The sequence below is a fragment of the Polypterus senegalus genome, chromosome 4 (assembly GCF_016835505.1).
Source record: "Polypterus senegalus isolate Bchr_013 chromosome 4, ASM1683550v1, whole genome shotgun sequence".
NCBI lineage: Eukaryota > Metazoa > Chordata > Cladistia > Polypteriformes > Polypteridae > Polypterus > Polypterus senegalus.
This window is the reverse complement of record NC_053157.1, coordinates 221168170-221190472: the sequence shown is the minus strand read 5'-3', so window position 1 is coordinate 221190472 and position 22303 is coordinate 221168170. Positions and strand designations below refer to the sequence as shown.

Here is a 22303-nt window from a genome sequence, read left to right as displayed (position 1 = left end):
TCGAGCACACAGTGCCAATGACTCTTGCCTTTTTTACAGTTTTGTCAGGCTCCAGGGCAATATCTGGGATGTTGGCATCTACCATCAAGGAGAAGAGGTTCAAGATGAGGTTGGAATATCTAAAGAGGAAAAAAAAAAACATGTATGAAAAAGTGACAATTCTCAACACAAAACTTTAACACTAATAAAACTGAGTGCTTTTAAAATATTTAAATTAATCACACTTGATATCTAACAACTTAGTACTGGCAATGCAGGTACACGTGCTATCCCTATTACCCACCACCACTCAACTGAGTAACACAAGTAGGCCATCAGAAACGTGTTTAGAGACTTGACTGTTTTGAAAATTGGAACACTTCACATAGTGACAGATATTACCTTTTTATTCATTAAATATTTTGCAACAATGAGTCAGATTTAAAAATAACAAGACACAGTAGAATGTAATTTGATGCATTAGTACTGTAGTTTATATTTCTTAAACATAAATTTTTTAAAAGTTACAATCAATGTTGAAGTATCAAATTAAAATTGTTGGCTGCAACAGACCATGATGGATAACTAGTCATTATGATAGATTACTGATAAGTGACAGTGTCTTAGAAATATTCAAATAATACAATATGCAGATAATTAGGCCATTCGATTGTTTTGGTTATTTACAGCATAACGTGCCGCACATGTGCATCAGAGGAACGCTCAACCAGCTCGTCACAGGTATGCAATACTCCTCCACAGCAGTGACAAGACACCCCTTGAGGGAAATTAACCCCGCCCCTTTCAACAGCGGGCCTATTAAGGTCTGACACCTACTGATGTCGGCGTCTCACTTAGGCACAGACTTAGTGGAAGGACAGAACTCCCAGTGACAGACCAGCTCTCTGGAGCCAAAGCTTGTTCTCATAGCCAATGAGGCTGTTTACCCAGGTTATATTTTTGTGACCTCAAGCGTTGAATTGTGATTTATAGATTGGAAAATTAATAGGGGCAACCCCATTGGTATCCCAATAATTTTTGAACTCTACTTAAAATCCACGAATATAAGTAATGAGTACCCATTTACTCATGGTATGCATAATGACCCACGGAGCCACGCACCAGAAGCTTGTTTCCTTTACCGTTTATTTATAGGTAAGTTAAGCGACTTTTTATCTTTCTTGCTTACCATTTTTACAATCATTTGACAGGCATGTAATACATTCAGGCAGCAGGTGAAATGCGTTGGTGTTGCAGTTTCACGCAAGCAGCTGGCATGATGATGGGTATTCACCTGGTTGATGCAACTCTCTCAAAGTAAATTTGAAACCACAGTCTGATCAATAACTGAGACTGCATGAAATGATCCTGTTTTTAAACAATTTCGAAAATGATTTTAAATTTATTTATTTATAAAATTTATGACACCATGTACTTGGCCCTGCCTAGTTGGGGGTACGTCAAATTGCGTTTCCTTGAGAACATCAGGTAACGTGACTAGGAGTTGCAGAGGATGACAAATTCCTCGACTTTTTAAAGACATCAACTCAGTTTCACATTTTCCAAGCTTGATTTATTCTGACAGCCAATAATGTGCTGCCTGTATGAAGGCTTTCCAAGCATACCAAGTTCAGCTACAATCTCTGTCCTTTTACTTTCTGTTTTTCAATTTTGTTTTGGTACAACAGAGAGGCCTCTAGCATCTGTTTGTGAAAACCAAAAAACACTCACAGTCCACCTCTCTTCAGGATCATATTGAAGATCCGGGTGAGCACTCTTGGTTTTCACCTCTAGCACATACAGTACACATGAGCCCGCCCCGTGACCTGTTTGATTTTGTTGGGTCAAGCCACAAATTGGTCTGACTGAGTCAATGGGGCTGTCAAACTACGGAGTGGTGGCTCTGAGGCTAAGGATCTGTGCTGGTATCCAGTCACTGCCAAAAGAGATCCTACTCTGCTGAGCCCTTAAACTAGACCCTTAACCTGTAATTGCTCCATGGTCGCTATACAATGGCTGACCCTGTGCTCTGACCCCAAGGGGTATGTGAAAACTAACAAATTCGTAAAAAAAAAAAGTAAATGTATACGGCGAAATAAAGAAAGAAAAAAAAAAAAATCGAACAGAAGTTCATCCAGTTTGCAAGCCATGGGGTAATAACACTCCTATAGACTTTTTCCGTCTCTGCATAATTTTAATGTTGAATTTTAACAGATAATTCATATACAAAAAACAGATAAAGGGAATCTAAATGATTAAACAGTGCTAACTTCTGCTAGATCAACTTACTTCATAAATACCATCAACCAAAGTCAACGTCTTTCTTAAAAAGCAATCATCCCCTGACTTACAACCATCTTTCCAGTTTAAAGCCCTTTCTTTAATTGTACATTCTGCAAGCCTATGGCCATTAACTCTTTGAGGGCTGAATTTTTTTTGGCCTGTCTTCATGCAGGTGCCAGCCGCTGGAGCTAAAGGAGTATCAGATAAGAGAGTGTTGCGAATGCACAAGGCAAAATACTCTGTAGACGTTTTATGTATTATTGCTGAAATGGACTCAAATGTACCGCACTCCGATTTTGATGTAAGTGATCTGGAGATCAAAAACGAAAGTGATGTACTAGCATCAGCTGATCAGTCCCTAGCTGATTGTTGTGCTGAACGCTTTCATGTAGCGACTGGCAGCTGCATGAAGATACTACTGTACATCATTATATGTCGACACCAGTCTCGAAAGAGTTAAAGTCCACACCCTTTTTGCCAGATCAGCCAGCTGTATAGATAAAGTGCTGATACCACACAAGTAGAGTGGCTTACATAGTGTGGGTTGAAGTCCAAAGCTGGCAATACATTACGTGACTTCTAGTTGGGGGTACGTCTAATTGCGTTTCCTTGAGAACATCAGGTAATGTGACTAGGAAATTCCTCGACTTTTTAAAGACATCAACTCAGTTTCACATTTCCCAAGCTTGATTCATTCTGACAGCCAATAATGTGCTGCCTGTATGAAGGCTTTCAAAGTATGCCAAATTTAGCTACAATCTCTGTCCTTTTACTTTCCTTTTTTCAATTTTGTTTTGGTACAACAGAGAGGCCTCTAGCATCTGTTTGTGAAAGCCAAAAAACACTCACAGTCCAACTCTCTTCAGGACCATATTGAAGATCCGGATGAGCACTCTTGGTTTTCACCTCTAGCACATACACATGAGCCCGCTCCATAACCTGTTTGATTTTGTTGGGTCAATGGGGCTATGAAACTACGTGACTGGCGGTGACAGGAGAAAAGCCACAACTGCCCCTGAGTTGCTAAGATTATTATAAATGAAGTCTTATGGAATATTGGGTCCAAGGCTCTGTAAGCATGGCCCATTTAAATAAATAATTAATGGAACGGCCAAGCTTGAACTACGTGGGCGGGTGTGCTTGCACAGCTGCGGTAGGTTGGTGAGGTAATTGAGAGGAGACGCACCTACACTTGAGTGTGTGGCCGGTCTTAATTGCTTAATTGACTTTCTGTGGTGAGCAATTGAGACTCTGTGTCCACGATGGCATTTAAGTGGAAGCCATCATGGAGGAAGAAGAATGGAGGATAAAGAGGAAAAAGGAAAGAGACCAGTTGGGAGAAAAAGTGGACAGGAAAGAAAGAGAAGCAGGCAGGAAGATGGGTGAGAGAACTGGTGCAAGAGCAAGCGAGAGACAGAGAAAGAGAGCGCAAGTGAGACAGGAGGCAGGCAGCTGTGAGGAGAGTCCCTCAGGGGAGCTTTAAAGTGGATCACTATGGCTGAGTGACTCGGGGGAGCTGGAGTGATCTGGTGGTGCGAAAGACTCTCTGTGGAAGTTTAGGTAGGCAGCAGGAGTTGGAAAGGCTCAGATGGCGAGCCTTGCTGGTGGTCCATGGACTATAAGGACCCGTGCCTAGGTCCGGATGGCGAGCCCTGCTGGTGAGCCATGGAACAAGCAGGGGGCTGGGCCTGTTGAAGAAGGTTGTCTGTGTCTAACGGTTTCCTGCATGGTCCAGTCAGGAAAATGGGGAGGAGACACCAGGATAAGAGGGTTGCACTAGGGACTGAGTTTTTTTTAAAAGGACAGTTATCTGCCTGGGAATTTTAACCTAATTTATAAGCAATATTTGTTTCATTAATTTTAACTCCACCTTCACATGTTTTTATTGGATTATTTATTTATTGAACTTTTTGCACTTTACTTCTTGGGATGACTGCTTGTTTTGAATGTTTTAATAAAAGCACTGAACACCGCATCACCCATCCTTTGCTTTTTGCGAGTGTCCTCAATGGTCTGGCTCATCCCTTGGGTACGTTATCGGTGGTGGTGGATTCAAGAGGCTCTCAGGATGGACCCGGTAGTTTGGGGCTGACCAACACCCTCAAAAGTCTACAATTGAAACTTACTGGAAATGTTGTGTAGTATGATGGGGGCTTAAGGCGAGGATCCCCAGGCCACAGCTGCAGTCTTGGTTGTAGTAGCTAGTAGCAAATATTTACACAAGCTCTTTAAAGGGTGAAGTTGAGCAAAGCTACAGAAACTGAACAAGGACATTTGTACCCAAGTGGGAAGGAGGACCAAACATTTTCTTAGTTGTGAGGATATTTTGCTCTGTTCCTCTATGAGGAATTTGTCTTTAGTTCATTTAAATGATTTGACTCTACAAACTATCTGCTTCAAATCCATCTAAGGCATGTGTGCTTGTATGCTTCAGGCCTGGACAAATTTAACCAGATTCTCATCCTAAAACTGTAAAAAGATGTGCTCGTTGCTCAACATTCTCATTGTGTAATATCACTAAAGTCAATTAAAATAACATCCCTCAATACTGTAAAGTACCATCAATGGCCACTGTTTTTGCAAACAAGTTTCAGTTTTCCAGAATAATGAATAATCCTAATCATTTAAAGATAAAAGAGTTGACATTCAGCTTCCATAACATAGTAAGAACGTATGACTGCAAAGTATTAAAAGATTAGCTAAAATCTACAAGAGTATCCTAGCATATGCTTTGGGAAACTAAAGATGTTAATTTAATAAGACTGATTCACACTAATAAGTCTGCAGTTTAAAAATGCCCCAGCTATAATTAATTAAAATTACAACATAGCATAAAACATTTGGAAAAAATTATACAACATGACAAGCTGGTTAAGTCTTTGGGCAAACTTTCACAGTGGGACCTGCCAGACTTAATTTTATCAATGATTAAAGGGTCATTTACTGATTTATGATGAAACTGTCCATAACAATTACAAGACAATTTCTTAGAAGTGCTAAAAAGCTATCATACTAGATTTTTAAATCATGTATGACATTACTTTTACAGGTTCTTTTTCAAAACATAATTCAATTTACACATTCATTACCTTAATTTACATAAACAAAATCAGGTAATATGTCAGAATAGGGGCTCTAAGGGCTTGCTATAGTGCATCTAATAGTCGCTCATTGTTAAATAACACCAACAATGGAGTTGTTGATATGACTTTTCTAGTTATTTTCAGTTATAGCTTTCATTTACATAATTTTAAGTGAGTTGTGGACAGTCGCTGTTCGCATCTGTGACCACAGTTGTATAGTGTGGCCTCGCCATCAACTCAGTCATAGTATTCTGTGACTAGCAATGAAACATTCAAACCTTAGTCATGTTTGTGAGATATGGCAATCATTGAGCACTCAGCCAGAAGTTCACTGCATACAACGCTGGAATAACTGGCCTCTCATCTTTTCACCAGTTGAATGCTAGTCTAGTACTATACTCTCCACTCCATTCAGTAAGATTTTGTTCACTTTAAATGCCATCTCAGAGTCACACCTTGTTGATCCCCCAATTTGCTTCTATGGTCATAACCACTTGTGATATAACTCACTGTAATGGTCCCTGCACCCCCATGCCTTATTTTGCTTTTAAAGAGTTGTGTCCAGAAGTTAGCATCCAGCTGCCTGCTCTACTAGAGGAATGGTCTGGTCCTGCTGGTTTCCTTCTGAAACAGTGTGCTCTCTGGCAGTCAGTAGGTATATGTTACTGACAACACTCTCTCATTCGTGCTGATAGTTGGGTCAACTGCCCCCTGATATTGTGGAAAACACAGCGTGGTCCTATTAAGACTGAAACTCTGACTCTGGTACTAGTGCCAATGCCCCTTTCTCAAGCATGTAGCACATACATGTAGTGAACCTCTTCATAGTGGCTCTTTAGCTGTTGCACGGACATCTGCTACACCTCTTTTCAGCACCCCATGCCAGCCACTCCCATCTCTCTCTTTCTCTGTTTGTCTTAAGAGGGCTTCTGTTGACCTTAACCCTTTCCTATACCATCTCGTTGGTATTCTTGTCATTTGAGCAACTCCACACAAATTGTCTAAGCCACCAAGACATATGGTGTATACACTGTAACCTACAGTCACTCAAAATCCTGCAATTGGTGTATTAAGCTCACCTGCGCAAGTGCAGGAATGCAGTGTAGCACTGTTTCCTGAATTCTTGGTACTGCTCACTCTGCATGCCACCCATTCCTTCAGCCATCTCCTTGCTTAGTTTCATAGGGGGTGGAAGAGGTTTAGGGTCTCGTCCCAAGATGTAGCCAAAATCAATGTGGAAGAGCTTCCCTGCAAACAGAATTAAAAAGGGTAGAAAGACTTGAATGCTTGATGAGAGGATCTTCTACAGCTTATGACCTCAATCCAGGGCAAGGCAGAGAACTGATTTGCATAGTGAAGCATTTCAAATACATGAATGCCTACTAAGCCATTTTAAATGTCATCTACTCAACTGCACCTTTAAGTTACTAAACAGAATAGATATTAACACAGCTTTAATTTTATAAGCTTCTCATCCATAATAAGGGTGTTTACCACTGTTAATGGGTTGCTTTTCACCTGCATAATACAACTGAAAAATTACAACAATTTGTATGGTTGCCAAGGTGGTTATTTTCTGTGCTTTTTATTTTAGACATAACAAATATGGTGAATATTTTATGTGCCTGCGCCTTCAGTAAAGCTGAATTTTAAAAAATATGTCAAGGCCCCTGTGGTTTCTGCTTGACAACCTGAATGCCATGCAATCTGCAGAAATGCAAACGGGCAAATATATTTTTTTGCATTTCATTTATGTATTTTTTTAAATTCACTTAAAAATCTCACGTGTGTTGTAAAATTGTTTTTGGATTTCTATAGCGGTGTACTGGTAAGAACAGGTTATTTCAAGTAAAACGTAGGCATAGTAAAAAGACAGAAAAATTTTAGACAAATTATTTACCTTAAAAAATAACATATACATACACATATGACAGCACATTATCTTTAATTATTTAAACAGTAACTGGCTATAATATCAGCAGACTGTACACTATGAAACTGGAGAATAAAGTTGATGTTGATGTTTAGCTCAGATTTAACAATTACTGCGACTTCTCCTTGTCTCGAGCTGCGAGGCTTTGCAAAGTAAATGTATCCGGATGGTGTCACCTCTGTGAGAGACATAAAATCTTTTGGTTTTTTACCACGTTTCTGTTAGGCAAAGCATGTCAAGGTTGGAGTCTGTAATGAATTCTGATAGCACCAGCACTTGCCATTAAGAGATCTTGAGTTAAACAATGCAATATTAGCTGATGAGGGTTCACTGTGGACAGATCCACGATCAGAGTTTATTTTAACAAATTGAAAATTTGGTGAACTAATGCTTAACCTTCTGTGGAGAACGATGACAACTCTATCATGGTCAAAACATAAAATTATGACTGCTGAGAAACAGAACCAAATTTTGATTAATTACACCGTACCATTGGGTAAATGACCTACTGATCATGTTTTTGCCGTCTTTAGTACTTTTACCATCATCAACTCTTACTTCTGTGAGATAAGCTAAGATCCAACAGGGTCTTACTTTACTGACTACTTGATATGCAGACTATAGTCTGAGGTCCTAGAGGTATGTACAAGAATGAGTCATTAGCAACACAGGAATCTCCAAAGGAACTGTCCGAGATTTCTTCCTTTTCAGACATCAAATACTCCAGAGGGGACATGCTACAAGGACTCCTCCATCACGGGATGTATAAGTGTTAGGTGGAAGAAGGAAATCAAAGATCTGGTAATTGACTGATACAAGTTGAGCCATCTATTGCTAAATGTTATCAAAAACAAGAAAGAGAAAAGTTTTATTGGGTTCATTTTCCATTCAAGGAAAAGAATTTTAGATGGTTTGGTTATACTAGGATGTGGAAGATGCATCAGGATAGATATCTGGATTGGACTGCAAATACAAGAGCCAAATAGAAAAATGACCACAACAGACTGGACTGTCAGAATGTAACTCAAGTCCTTTGATCAAGGGTGATAATACTTGTTCATCTGTTTAGAGGTTTCAAGCCTGCTCCGTTATGCACTGGACTCTTGGGAGAGCAGCATTAGAGCAAAAGATACAAAAAGATTTAACAAGTTAATCAGTAACGCTGATTCTCTCTGAGCACTCTTCTGGACCCTCTGAAGGCAACAGCAGAGGGACAGACATTGGCTAAGTGCCTGCCATAGATAATAATAATACATTTTATCTATATAGTGCCTTTCCCATGCTCAAGGCACTTATTGCAGAAAGTTTAGGTTTAATGCAAGTTTTAACGAAAATTGTTGATAAAAGGGAGGAGCGGCAGCAACATGTGTGCGCCAGCATCTCCTCTGAAGTTAGGACCAGTATGCTAGATATCTAAATGACACCTTTTTAAGCCATGGACAACAACATCACAAGGGTTGAATCTGTCACAGTGTTTCAGATGTCAACTAATCCTAGAGCTCATTTCTCCTAGCTACCATAAAAAAAAAAACTATGACATATCCTCTGGCTAAGCTATTTATTTTCTGAAATTTTACTATGCTAATTTTAATTCCATTAAGGACACTTTTTTCCTTACTCTTTCTCGTTGAGTTCAATTATTTATGTGTCTACTGCTATAAGGCTGCAAGCTGTCTATGATTCATCTGTTCTGTAAATTAATCATTACTCACTCACTCTTTATATTGTACTTTTCATATTTAGCTCTCTACAAGAATGCATTAGAGCTTGATGCGGAATACACAGGGGGGAAAAAAAAAAAAAACAATAATTACAATGAAAAGGTAGTTCCTTATATAAAGCAGCAGGTATTATAGAACAGCTTAGTCAGCTAACAGAAATCCACAATTAACACACAAACAAGCACCACAGGAAAAGCGTCTCTTGTTGGTTCCCCAACACTCTTTTACCATTATATCAGCATGTCATTACTACTCTAGTTTCAGCAACTTTGACCTTGGTCAATATGAATCAAGTGCTACTTGTACTAGTAACATGCATCGCCCCCTTCTGATTCCAGTAGCAAGGAGAATACTCTCCTCTGTACTGCCTCATTTTCTCCAAGTCAAAACACTAAATTCTTCAGAAGCAGAGATATTCCTATTTGATGACTGTAGGTTTCCTTACCAGTTTTTGTAAGAAGAAGGTTGTCCAGGTGTCTATCACCAACACCCAAAATGTAAGTGATTACACAGTAGCCAGCTGTAGAAGCAAACAGAAACATTTAATTTGACTATGACCGAATATGCTGTGCTGTCGTTCGATGGAGCCGATTCAGCCATAGAAAAATCAAACTTTCAAAACAGCATGTGGATGCAAAACATACTTTCAAACAATTTAATAGTTTACCTGCACGTGATCAATTGCAGACAAGAGTCTATAGCTCACATACAACACTGTGTTATCCTGGGGATGAATTAAGTTATATCTATAAGACTGTAAAGGCAACTCATATAGGCAGTATTTTTTTCTCTGTCCTGTGCAGACAGCCTGCAGATCCATTCCTGCCTCCCTTCAGCTGAACTCTTCAGAGGAGAACATATTTGAGAGTTCTTTTAGCTTGAAGGAAACTCCGACAGAGCAAGACAAAAGAAGAAGTTGTCAAGTTTGATTGTGTGTTCAAATATAGTTCCAGTACTTTTTCTTCAAGTACTAAAACAACAGCCTATTTGCCCAGCTTTGTCCTGAATGTGTTTTTGCACAAGCCAAAACATGACAAGCGGTACCCGAGTTGGGGTTGCAGAAAATGCATCCTTATCAGCAGCAGCACCCTCTCAGGATGTCAATCTTCCTCCTGAACCAGAACATAGGGTTCTCGTTTCTATTCATGCCAGGCATATGCTGCAGAAAATGTCACCTTCTGATGATCCAGAATGATTTTTTTTTTTTTTTTTAAACCTTTGAGCACAAGGCCATGGTGATGTACTGGAAGAGAAAAATCTAGGCTGCCATTCTGGCTCCTCTTTTGATTGGTGCTACTCAACAGGCTATGCTGAATATACAGTACAGCCAAAAGTTTGGACACACCTCCTCATTCAATGTGTTTTCTTTATTTTCATGACCATTTACATTGGTAGATTCTCACTGAAGGCATCAAAACTATGAATGAACACCTGTGGAGTTATGTACTTGACAAAAAAATGGTGAAATAACTGAAAACATGTTTTATATACTAGTTTTATTTCAGGTGACTACCTGTTGAAGCTCATCGAGAGAATGCCAAGAGTGTGCAAAGCAGTAATCAGAGCAAAGGGTGGCTATTTTGAAGAAACTAGAATATAAAACAGGTTTTCAGTTATTTCACCTTTTTTTGTTAAGTACATAACTCCACATGTGTTCATTCATAGTTTTGATGCCTTCAGTGAGAATCTACCAATGTAAATGGTCATGAAAATAAAGAAAACACATTAAATGAGGAGGTGTGTCCAAACTTTTGGCCTGTACTGTACCTCTCGATTGGCTGGATGATTATGACTTTATGAGCTCCCTAGCCAAGACCATAAGTAATGAGTCTGGCAGACTGATCCTAATCGCATTATAAGGGGACAAGCTCAGGACTTTGTGAATCTTATCCAAAGCTGGAATCGAAGTGACCCTGTGGAACTTACCATAGATAAGCTTGCTACAGATGACGTGTTAAATGGGAAAAGTGAGGAGACTCGTTAAATGCTTGGAAGTGACTTCTGAATTCTGATAGAGCTGGTTAGACAAAAGTGACTTGGAGAGAGAAAGAAAGAGAGACAGAGAGAGAGACACACACACACAATGACCCTAGGATCTGAACAACTGTTTTGTCCCAGTACGACTGCTTGATCCAGAACCTATGATCGACATCGACATGAGTTTTAAATTCCAAAGCTACAACCTCAAAGTGTTCATAGTTTTCCTCCTCTGAATGTCCATCTGAACAGCCAAAGCTTTGCTTGATGTCTCGATGTCTCACAGCAACCCGCCATCAAGACACAGAATCTTACTCCCATCACTCAAGTGCTAGTTCAAGCCCAAGCTCCCAGTGCTCTGGTGGCTCTTGAAAGTCCGAGCCAAACCTGCATTCTCAGGAGAAAACAAGTGAAAATCCAGTGCTTTCAGTGAATATAGATTCTTCCACAGTGGCAAGCCTGGTCATATCATGCGAGAATGCCATCTCTAATCTGCTCATTCCATGGAAATCGCTTTGACAAAGGTGGTTGCTCCAAGATTCCGTCCAAGTTAGAAAACAGCGTCTCCATGGGTTTAGCGGGACAGAAAGTACTTGCCTTTTTGAACTCTTGGCAGTGATCTTTGTATGATCCACCAGGACTTAACTCCCAAAGATGACACAATATTTGCAAGATTTTGCCATACCTACCAACAACCCATTAAGGGTGATCAGAGGTTCTGAACTTTCCTTCAGCTTCTTTTAGCATAGAGCTAAGATATCATTGTATTTACAGACCTAAAGAAACAGAATGCTTCTGCCTTTGTAGTAGAAATTTCTAAGCAGCTACTCACCACAGCTCTTCACGTAGGTGTCCATCACTTCAGCACTTATGCCATATGGTCCTTTTTCACTTGGAGCATGTTTCCGGAAAAAATTCTGCAGACACAAAACCTAAAGGTCAATGTGGTCATACCAGACACATCACAGCAATACACATCATATGTACAGTCAACTCCAGAAATACTGGCACGCCACAAAAATGTGAACAAAAACATTATTATAAAATAGACAGTACATACAATGATTCTAATATTTGTCAAATTTTTGGAGAAATTGTTGACTATTTATTTAATAACAACAAATCCTGTAAAAGTGCTGTTATATCTTCAGAATAGCTTATCTTGTCAAAAACGTATGTGCCAAAATTATTGACACCCTTGAAGAATACTATAAATAAGACCAAATAAATTTCCATCTTTAGAGAAAAATGTTTATTGATGTTCCTTTTAGTGTCTATGAACTTTTGGTGTCCATGACCTATTGTCTATGGTCATTTTCTGTTTCACTGGGGTATAAAAATGAGGTAACCTACCATCAACATGGATAAAACCAAAGAGCTCTCGATTCAAATGAGTAAAGAAATTGTTGAGCTGCATAGATTTGGGAATGGATACAAACAATAGGTATTCCACTTAAATTTCCAGTAAGCCCAAGCAGAGCCATATTCAAGACGTTTAAAATGCAAGGAACTGCTGACAATTTGCCAGGAAGGGGGTGCATCTGCCTCCACGTACAGTGAGGAGGATGCTAAGAGTGGCAAACAGAAGTCTTAAGATCACAGTAAGTTAAATCTTGGGGATTCACTGTTTCAAAGTTAACTGTGGACGACACCTCCATGACCAGAAGCTTTATGGACGAGCGGCACAAAAGAAGCCTCTCCTGAGACAGACCAAGACACAAATCTCAGCATTTCACCATTGCCAAGCAACACTGGAGATACAATTGGAATCATGTGTTGTGATCAGATGTGAAAAACTTTTTTTGGCCAAGTACACCATTGCCATGTTTGGTGAAAAACGGAACTGCTTACAAAGCAGGGCACCTTATACCCATGGTAAAATATGGTGGTGGCTCTTTGATTCTTTGCGGCTGTTTTGCTGCCAGTGGTCCAGGCAGGGGTTATTGTTTAAGGTCAGTGGCATAAGGAATTCCATTAAATATCAGAACATTTAGCCAAAATCTTGCTTGCCTCTGCAAGAAAGCTTAAACCGTGCAGTGTTTGAGTCGTCCAACAAGATAATGACCCAAAGTGCACATCAAAATCAACAAAGAATTGGCTGCAGAAACATAGAATTATGGTTTTGCAATGGCCGTCTTGTCTCCAGATTTGAACCCAATTGAAAATCTGTGATCTCAACTGAAGAGAGAGCGGTTCACAAGAGAAAACCCAAGCATCTCCATGAGTTGGAAATGTTCTACATGAAAGAGTGGTCCATGGTCCCTCCACAAGTGTTTTCCAGCCTTGTTAAAACCTACAGATAAAGGCTGAGTGCTTTCATTCTCATCATGGGGGGCTCCACCAAATACGGACATTTAGGGTTCCAATATTTATAGAATCTGCCCAATTGTGAACATTTGTATTACTAAAGGACTTTTGTTCCAAAGGCCTGCTTGAAAATAAAAGCTTGAGTCTTGCCAAATTATTTAAGCACAAAATATCACTCATTGCATGTGTGGTCACTTTTATATATTAATATTTGCGCATTTTCATGAAGGGTACCAATATTTCTGGAGTTGAATGTACAATTACCCAGATCAGCCCCCCTCCTTTCCTAAACACTGCAAGCTCAAAGCTAACAACTAAAGAGCATACAGGACATAAAATAAACCAGAGCGCAAGACTGATTTCCCACTTCAGAAGAGGTCATCCACCTGAAGCTAAGCATGTTTGGGCCTACTGAGAACTTGGATGGGAGACCATCTAAGAAAAGCTTAGGTTGCTGCTGGAAGAGGTCCTGGTGATGCCAGCAAAGGGGACGCTTAACTTATGGACAGAATGTGGATCCCAATGCCCCAGTGCAGTGATGGGGACACTGTGCTATAGAAATGGCGCCATCCTTTAGATGAGACTTAAAACCGGTCATGACTCTCTGTAATCAAAAAAGATCCCTAGGTGTACTTCACAAAGAGCAGTGTGTATTCCAGTGTCCAGGCTAAATTGCTCTTCATGGCCTAGTCATTCCGGCGCCCAATTAACCTGTCTCTGATTCTCTCTCTCTCTCTCTCTCTCCACTTCACCACATAATAGCTAATGCGTGGCGAGAACATTGACTCAACAAAGGCTGCCATTGCATTATCTAGGTGAATGCTACACATGAGTGGCGGTTGAAGTGGCTCCACACTCACTACGAAAAGCACTTTGGGTAGTCAGAAAAGCTCTATATAAATGTAAAGAATTATTATTTTATTATTATTGCGCTGTTGACTAATAAACTATTTTGCCAACCACGGTCAGTTTAAAAAAAATACACCTGTATGGCAATTAGCATAACACGATGTGTAATTGCAAAAAGAATTTAAAATGTATAGAATGGGCTGGAGACAAAATGGTATAGTGGTGATTACTGCTGTCTCATAGTTCCAGAAGACCAGATCTGAATATTAGAGAAACACTGCCTGCATTGAATCTGCACGTTCTTAATGTATTTACTGCTGGATGTTTCCCTCAGTAATATTGTTTTCCTCTCACATCTCAAAGACATGCATGTTAAGTTAACTGACAAGTATAAATAACCCCAGTATAAAAGACTGGTCTGAAATGGATTGTGCACAACATAAAGTTGGCTTCATTGATTATGTCAGGGATTGAGACCAGCTCCTTGGCCTGAACTGCAAAAACGCAAAAGAAAAATGGATGGATAGAGAATTACTGAAAAATGATAAAGGAGAGCAATCATAATTTAGTTAATATTTTAAGAAGTGCAAAAATAAGCGGAACAAAATCAGTGTGGCCATTCAGCAGTAGATGATCATGGACTGACTGACTGAAATTATCATCATCTTCTAGAATTGGGAAATCAGTGCAAGAGACGATCACAACAAGAATATACTGTGGAGAATAAATGGTGCCATGCAATGGCAGTACGAGGATAGCAGCTACCACAGACAACAGTTGGATAAGGTCAACTGACTATTAACAGTGTCTGTGTATTAATAGTATCGGAGAGCACATCTGCAGGTCAACCATTATTTAGTTATGATAGACAAATGGATCACAAGCTTGTAAAAATTAAATTAAGAAACAGTTATAAAGGTGGACATAAGCAAAGTCTCATTTTTTGAATTTGCATTTTCACCTTAAATCTATTAGATGGAAACAAACTAATCAACCCACTAAAAATTTCTATTCCCTACCACATAGAACCAGTATGGTGATCACACCTGTATGCTGCCTTCTGTTGCCAGAACTTCAGCCACGGGGACAGACTGAATAAACTGCATGAATCCTACAAGACAAAAAGAAACAAACATAAAAAGTCTGTCTATGAAGTACTGTACTCTTCATGTACCAGACATCCACATGCCATCAGTGACCTTCTCCATCACTATGTGCCTGCCCGCCCACTAAGGTCCTCTGAGATTTTGGCAATCTTATTGTGCCCTCCACTAATCTTCACTCCATTGGTGACAGGGCTTTCAGCTGTATAGCGCCCAAGCCCAGAATGAGCTACCGAAATTAATCAGATCAGCTGACTCCATGAATTCTTTTAATAAACAACTCCAAACTCATCTGTTCAGGAAGGCTTTTAGCTCTACTTGACTTTATTACCCTTCTCTCAGTTTACCTCTCTGTCAAGGTGCTCATGTAACCTGTGTGTGTGCTAGACCATCAATTATGTTGTCTGTTAGGCTTTTCTCTGAATTTACTGTCTTAATCTTCTTTGTTTATTTATTTGGTTTGTACAATGCTATATACTGTATACCCTGTCGTTCTTTCTTATATTCTGTAAGTGCCTTGAGCATGGGAAAGGCGCTATATAAATAAAATGTATTATTATTATGTTCAGCAACAGGTCTCGGCCTATCAAGGAATTATTTTTTTATCTAGGTTTGGTATTCTCAGATTTAGAAGCTATCATCTGACTTGATGAGCTTTTGTTGTTTTTGCTTTTTCCAAATTCATCATAAACCCCTTTCTCTGTGGCTACCTATACAGGAAAACTCTTCTTACCATGTTTGGTGCTTGTGGCCAACACCTTGTATGGAGTTAACTTGAGGTCCAGGTTTTCCTTTCGAAGCAGCTACAGGAAGAGATATAGAAGAGTGCGTCAAAGACAGGCTCAGCAGAAATACCACAACAGAGTCCATGCTAGGAGGGTCTCCAGGTACCTTACCTTGTCCATCAAAGAAATGATCTGCAAGATTAGCTGATCCTGTCTAAGATCATCCCCATGCTTAAAGATAACCGTATAGCTACCTCCAATTTCGGTCTTAAATATTAACTTTGCTGGCATCAGAGCACTCTGCAATGAGAAAATGACTAAATCAAGTTCTAACAGAAAGGATTGTGAACATGGACCCATTTCCTCAGTCATAACTGATGGATACTCCAACAAGGAAGTCTATTCTTGTGGTTCAAGATGGAAAGGTACCTTAAAGAGAGTGGCCTTCTCTGGAAGGATTCCTCTAATTTTGATCTGAGGTTCCAGTGGTAAAGGGATAGGCTCTATTTCACACAGATTCACTTTTTCATTGTCTGCCAGCAAAGACTGCAGTCTCTCCATCTGCAAGTGGAACCGAAGAACAAACAACTCAGAAGGTAAGTACCATATTAATGACAGTTGTGAATTCAGGCCACTATACTTCACACCTTAGATCAAAGAGTAAACAAATGTATTATACTTTGACCTTGGTGCTGCATATGCTTTTCCCACAAAGGATACAGGCTTTCCATTACAGTATTATGATATACACTGCCATGAAAAAAAGTGTTGACACTGACAGCTTCCTGGTCTTCAAACAAAACAAACACATATGTACATTATCTGTACCACACTTGCACAATATGACACAACTGCCCCAATTGTAAGGTGTAAAAATCATATAGGAAGCCATAAAAACACTCATAAAACTGAAATCTCCTCATGTCTTGGCAGAGTCAGTGTTTGCGATTGCAGTTATTAAGTGTAAGGCAGCAATTGCATCTTCAAACAGTACTGGTTGATGTTTGGATAACTTTGTTCACACAATAAACTACATAAGTAAAAATAAAAAGCATTATTTGCTCTGTCTGGTGCCCTGTATCTAATACTAGCTGACCTGAACCATTATAAACCATGGACTATTGATCTAATATTTGAATTTAAGAGTAAGAGCACAGCAGAGTTTTCAAATGCAAAATGTATGCAATATTCACAACAGAGATCCATTAGCAGCACTGTAATGTGCTAAAATCATTTCAGTTGTTAATGTAAATTCTTCATTTTTCAGGGTCACTGGTCTTTGTTAAATGAGATTTGTGCTCACAGTTAACAAAAGCTGGCATCATGTTGTAATCATTGTGAAAGGTGATCTAGAGTTTCACTGGCCTTTTGTTTTTTTTCCCCCCATGGCATCTGTCTGAAGTCTGGGAATTTTCCCTCATTCTAATTAACTTGAATGTCCAAAATATGTTTCACTTCTTTGTCTACTGTATCATTTCTCATTGGTTACATTTGTTTTTCTTATACACTTTACTGCAGTTTGTCTTTCTAATAGTGCCTTTCCAAGTACAGATAATTCATTTTGTTCAGCTTGGTGCATTCTCTCTGCAGCATTTTTTTGTGCCTCTTTATTTACCTTTGACATCACCGATTGCTTAAACAAGCACAGGAGTGCTGATCTGAAAGTTATTTTCCATGAATTTCAGCAAAACTGATTTATTTTTGAAGCAAGCTTCCTTTCATTATTTATGATATTTTTCCTTGCTCAAACATCTTTCATAATTTGACCAGAGTGCTGACTTGAAAGCCCTTTCTTTGAATTTCAGCAAAATTGGTTTTACCTGGAAGTTCATTTTCTGATATTTTTTTTCTGTTTTCATTTTCTTTTATTAAGACATAGTGCCAGTTTGCCTTTTGCCTTAATTATACTGAATTTAGTATGAGATCATCTATTTGCTGGAGCCACATCATTTTGAAGTCACTATAGTTTTAGATATGATGTCAGCGCAATTTTAAAGTGAAAGTTTGCATACCCAGGATTGGACTTTTATGCAGGCAAATAGAAAAAGAAGCATTAAAAGGTGAATTGATTGCAGATGGCTATGCATGCAATTTGAAGAAAATAAAAAAGAAGAAGGTAATCTGTTAGCTGTGTATATCTTAAACAGAATTCCTATGTTAGCCATAAATTTTATTTCATGAAGAATATCACACTAAACGCAGGGTGGCACGGTGGCACAGTGTTAGCGCTGCTGCCTCGCAGTAAGGGGACCAGGGTTCGCTTCCCAGGTCCTCCAAGTGTGTAGTTAGCAAATTGTCCCTAGTATGTGCTTGGTGTGTGTGTGCCCTGCGGTGGCTGGCTCCCCGCCCGGTATTTGTTTATGCCTTGCGCCCTGTGTTGGCTAGGATTGGCTCCAGCAGACTCCTGTGTTAGGATATAGCGGGTTGGACAATGACTGATATCACACTAAACACTTACCGCTATCATTGACTTTCATCCTATAATTAATCTGTTGCTATGTTCTAAAAGAGGGATGTTAAACTTAATTTTATCGAAGTCCAAAAATAACACTATATATACTCAATGTGGCCCAGCTTCAGTAATGGAATTAGGGGACATGGGACTCTATGCATTGACTTTATTTTGGGCCTATTATTTTACCAGAAGTGATTGTAACAGACTTGAAAGGGGGTTTAACAATGTTACTTTTGGTTTCAAGTGCAGAGTACAGGTTTCTGTTCCAAGCAAATTCTGTGTTATAAGTGGACTCCTAGTCTAAGGAAGCAAGCTGTTATTTCACAGTTTTAATGTTTTGGGGATAAATGTAGAAATAAATAAACTAAGTTTGGTATTTTTTATTGGAATGTACCAAGCACTTATGAATTTAGTATGGGAATCACTTAGTGTTCTTGTTTAAACTTAGTTTTTATAGTTGTAATCTCCATTATTTACAAATGAACACATTAGCCGGGCTGACGTTGAAGCAGCTGCATTTCTTTCAGAATTCAGTGTTGTGGAACTGGTGGGAATAAAAATTTACAGCCGCATGGAGTCACCAGGACCGAGTTTGAGAACCATTGCTATAGTAAAGAAATTTACACTAATTTAACCATTAATAGGCTGGAATTACAATCATGTAACCATCAAAAAATGGTCTGAATCACAGGTTAGTGAACTGTTTATATTTGTAAAATGAAAGCAGTAAACACCTAAAAGTATATGTCGGACAAAGTGGGCATTACTCATTCAGGCTTTAGTGGCACTCCAGGCCTGTTAAGGGAAGTAGATTTAACAGACATCCAGCTGCAAAAAAAAAATTACAGAAACTAATTGCCTGGACTTCATCCGATAACAGAAGTGTAATCAGAATTGCACAAACATCTTTGTAGAGGCCTCTTTGTAGAGACTTCTTGAGCTTGAAGGCACAAAATGGACTCAAGCAAGAACAAAGAACTGTAAAAGAAAGAGCTTTAATCCAATCAGGAGGAGTTATGCATTCCCTTAAAACACTCTGTATCAACCTGAAGATATTCTCTGGATGCTTTCTGATTCTCTCTTGGGTGGCTCTTTCAAAGGAACTCTGTGGAAACTCTGCTCTGACTCTCCAAAATAATTGGAAACCTCTGAAACCTACCACCTGAAGCTAAAAAAACTATGAGCTCTTCCTTGGAGAACCGATGCTGACAAAAATCTTGTCTTTCTGAACCTGGGAGCTGAGACTTAGTTTGCCAGGATAAACACTGAGCCAGTCTGAAGGCCGAGAAGCAGCCATTACTTCAAGAATGGAACTTTTACATTTAAAGTTTTGTGCCAGAATGAGTAATACTTTTTCCTCTGAAGTTGCAGAAGACACAGCAAATGGCGTAACAGCAGAAAGAAAGCTGAGAATTCAACATCACAGAAAACCACATACAAAGAATTAGGCAGCAAGGAGAAAGAGTGCACTCTAGCAAAAGATGACCCCTCCAGTTTAACCTAGAGCAACAGCAACGCAACAACTACGCACAACATCGTACATAATCTTTAAAGACTTGGCATCGTAAAACTATTAATCTATGCCAGGGTAAATTAGAACTCTAAATAGCAAGTAAACAGCCAGCCTTTCTATGTTACACGTCGACCTGTCTAGTTTGTCTGCAGCCTGTCTTATATGTCAATATATATATATATATATATATATATATATATATATATATATATATATATATATATATATATTTATTTATTTCTATAATGCTTGTGTTTATCAATACATTGTATTAATCCGTTTCTTAAAACAAATGTGTTTGAGCTACGTTGATACAACTCTAAAAGCTGGGGGACCAGTCTCCTACAAAAAAATAAGGTAAAGAAAATAAAACAGAACTCGTGCCAAATTATTTGATCAATTCCTGTCATTGCAGATGGCAAAACAACTAAGTAATTTACCAAGTTAAACTTCATCTTTCCATTCCTACACTTATTGGCATTCCTCTAGATGGGCACGATAAATCACACGCTCTCCTCTATGTACTACCAGCTGATTGGACTATATCAATTAAAGACCAGTATTTGGTTAAGCTGCTAGCATAATTTATAAATTAATATGAAATAATGATTAAACAATTTACAAAAGTGGTCCTTTTTTTTTTTTTTACAAATGTGTTTTTTTAATTATTGCAAATATTGAATTAAAAAAGAAAATAAGGTTGACCATAACTTTAAAGATATTACATGGATTCTGTATTGTTTGCTCTATATAAATTATTTTTACAGGCATGCTATGTTTTAAGTCAGCATCATTGTGAGGATATGGGAATACAACAATTATTCATGAAAAATTTTTACGCTTGATATTGATAACTGAAACACTGGGTAAGTGTAAATATACATTTGCTTTAAACTTAACTGTCAAACATTGATTGTACTACAGTGTTCAATGTTGATATATACTGCTTACTTAAAAGTTTCACAAGCTATTTTTACATTGTACCTATTAGTTATTCTTAATTATTAAGGTGTAATTATAAATATGAATTTAACTTCTGCCATACTTGTTTCTTACTAATGTTAAACTGTATGATACACACAAAAATAATAAACAGAGTAGCCCTATTTATTTCTTTTGTACTACTAGGGTGTTGTACCGTGTCAGCCATCGTGAATGTAGTGAGAAGTCTAGCAAAATGACACCTTTTACTGGCTAACTAAAAAGATTACAATATGCAAGCTTTCGAGGCAACTCAGGACCCTACATCTTGTTTAAAGAAGGGGCCTGAGTTGCCCCAAAAGCTTGCATATTGTAATCTTTTAAAGTTAGCCAATAAAAGGTTTCTTTTACATGAAATTATCTAAAAATGTATGAAAATGTGTATTTGCAGAGTAGAGTGCTTAATCATTAGAATTACTAAACTTAATAAATGTTCATGAGTAACAGTGGAAGTTAAGTAGTTTTTAACTCTTGTACTGTCAGTGCACTGTACAATTTTTCACCAGTTTCATTTAATAATGGTAAAGGACTATCTCATATTTTTATGTCATCAATACTAAAAGTAATAAAAACAGCTTTTGTTTCTGTATTTGTTTTTGACATATCACTCATTAAATGTTTACAGATGAAAAATGGAAAAAAATGCCTGTTTTGAAAAACAAAACAAGAATTGAGAAAGACTTACTCAATTCTTGTTCCATTTCTCCATTCATACTGACATTTCATGTTACACTTTCTATAAAATGAATTAAGAACTTTTCTAAACAATAGTGTATGGCAGAACTATCAGCTAAGTCTACAGGCAGAACAATATCTTTATAGCCTTGTCAGAAATAACCTTTGTACGATCAATACATACACCTGGCCTCACCAACACAAGAATGTGCGAGTTTCAAAGCCTAAAATCTTTTTTCAAAATCAGACAGTACAGACCTGTCAGTAGCAGAAAAGAATAGCCAGCCCTCATGCCTGTGTAGCTGGAAGTGAGCAGAGTGACATCTATCTATCTATCTATCTAAGAGATTGGGACATCCTGTCATTATGTTAAAACATTAACTTCTTATTTTCACATTTTTTTACTTGGGTCATTAGCAGATGCTGATGTGCTATGCTCCACCCATGATGTTGCCTGCTGCATCTTGGTCCAACACAAAGGATTCAAGCTGCACTACCAAAGCAGACAAAGTCCCCAGGGCGTCTTGCCCCTCTTACAGATGGCACTATCTCTTCAAACTCCCTCTTCCAACTAAATTCACTGGCCTCTCCTCATCTTCTCTATTCCATAGACCAGTGGACAAAATTGCAGCTCTCGGCCTAGCTACTTCAAAAGCAGTGTTCAGCCAAGCCGATTCTTTCTTTCATCTTCCCGTCTCTCACACCAATAATCACACCTA

The 22303-nt window shown here is 38.6% G+C and overlaps 1 protein-coding gene across 2 annotated transcripts in view; it reads right to left on the bottom strand.

Moving 5' to 3' along the window:
* Positions 1-22303, bottom strand: part of pik3c3 (phosphatidylinositol 3-kinase, catalytic subunit type 3) — an 81880-nt gene that overhangs the window by 8581 nt on the left and 50996 nt on the right. For both annotated transcript variants that reach the window (XM_039751990.1, XM_039751991.1), the window contains 8 exons: positions 16390-16521; positions 16132-16260; positions 15969-16038; positions 15179-15243; positions 11809-11893; positions 9445-9519; positions 6425-6593; positions 29-119 (listed from right to left, as the gene is read on the bottom strand). In XM_039751990.1, coding sequence (XP_039607924.1) covers positions 29-119; positions 6425-6593; positions 9445-9519; positions 11809-11893; positions 15179-15243; positions 15969-16038; positions 16132-16260; positions 16390-16521 — 816 coding nt within the window. The remainder of the gene's footprint in view (positions 1-28; positions 120-6424; positions 6594-9444; positions 9520-11808; positions 11894-15178; positions 15244-15968; positions 16039-16131; positions 16261-16389; positions 16522-22303) is intronic.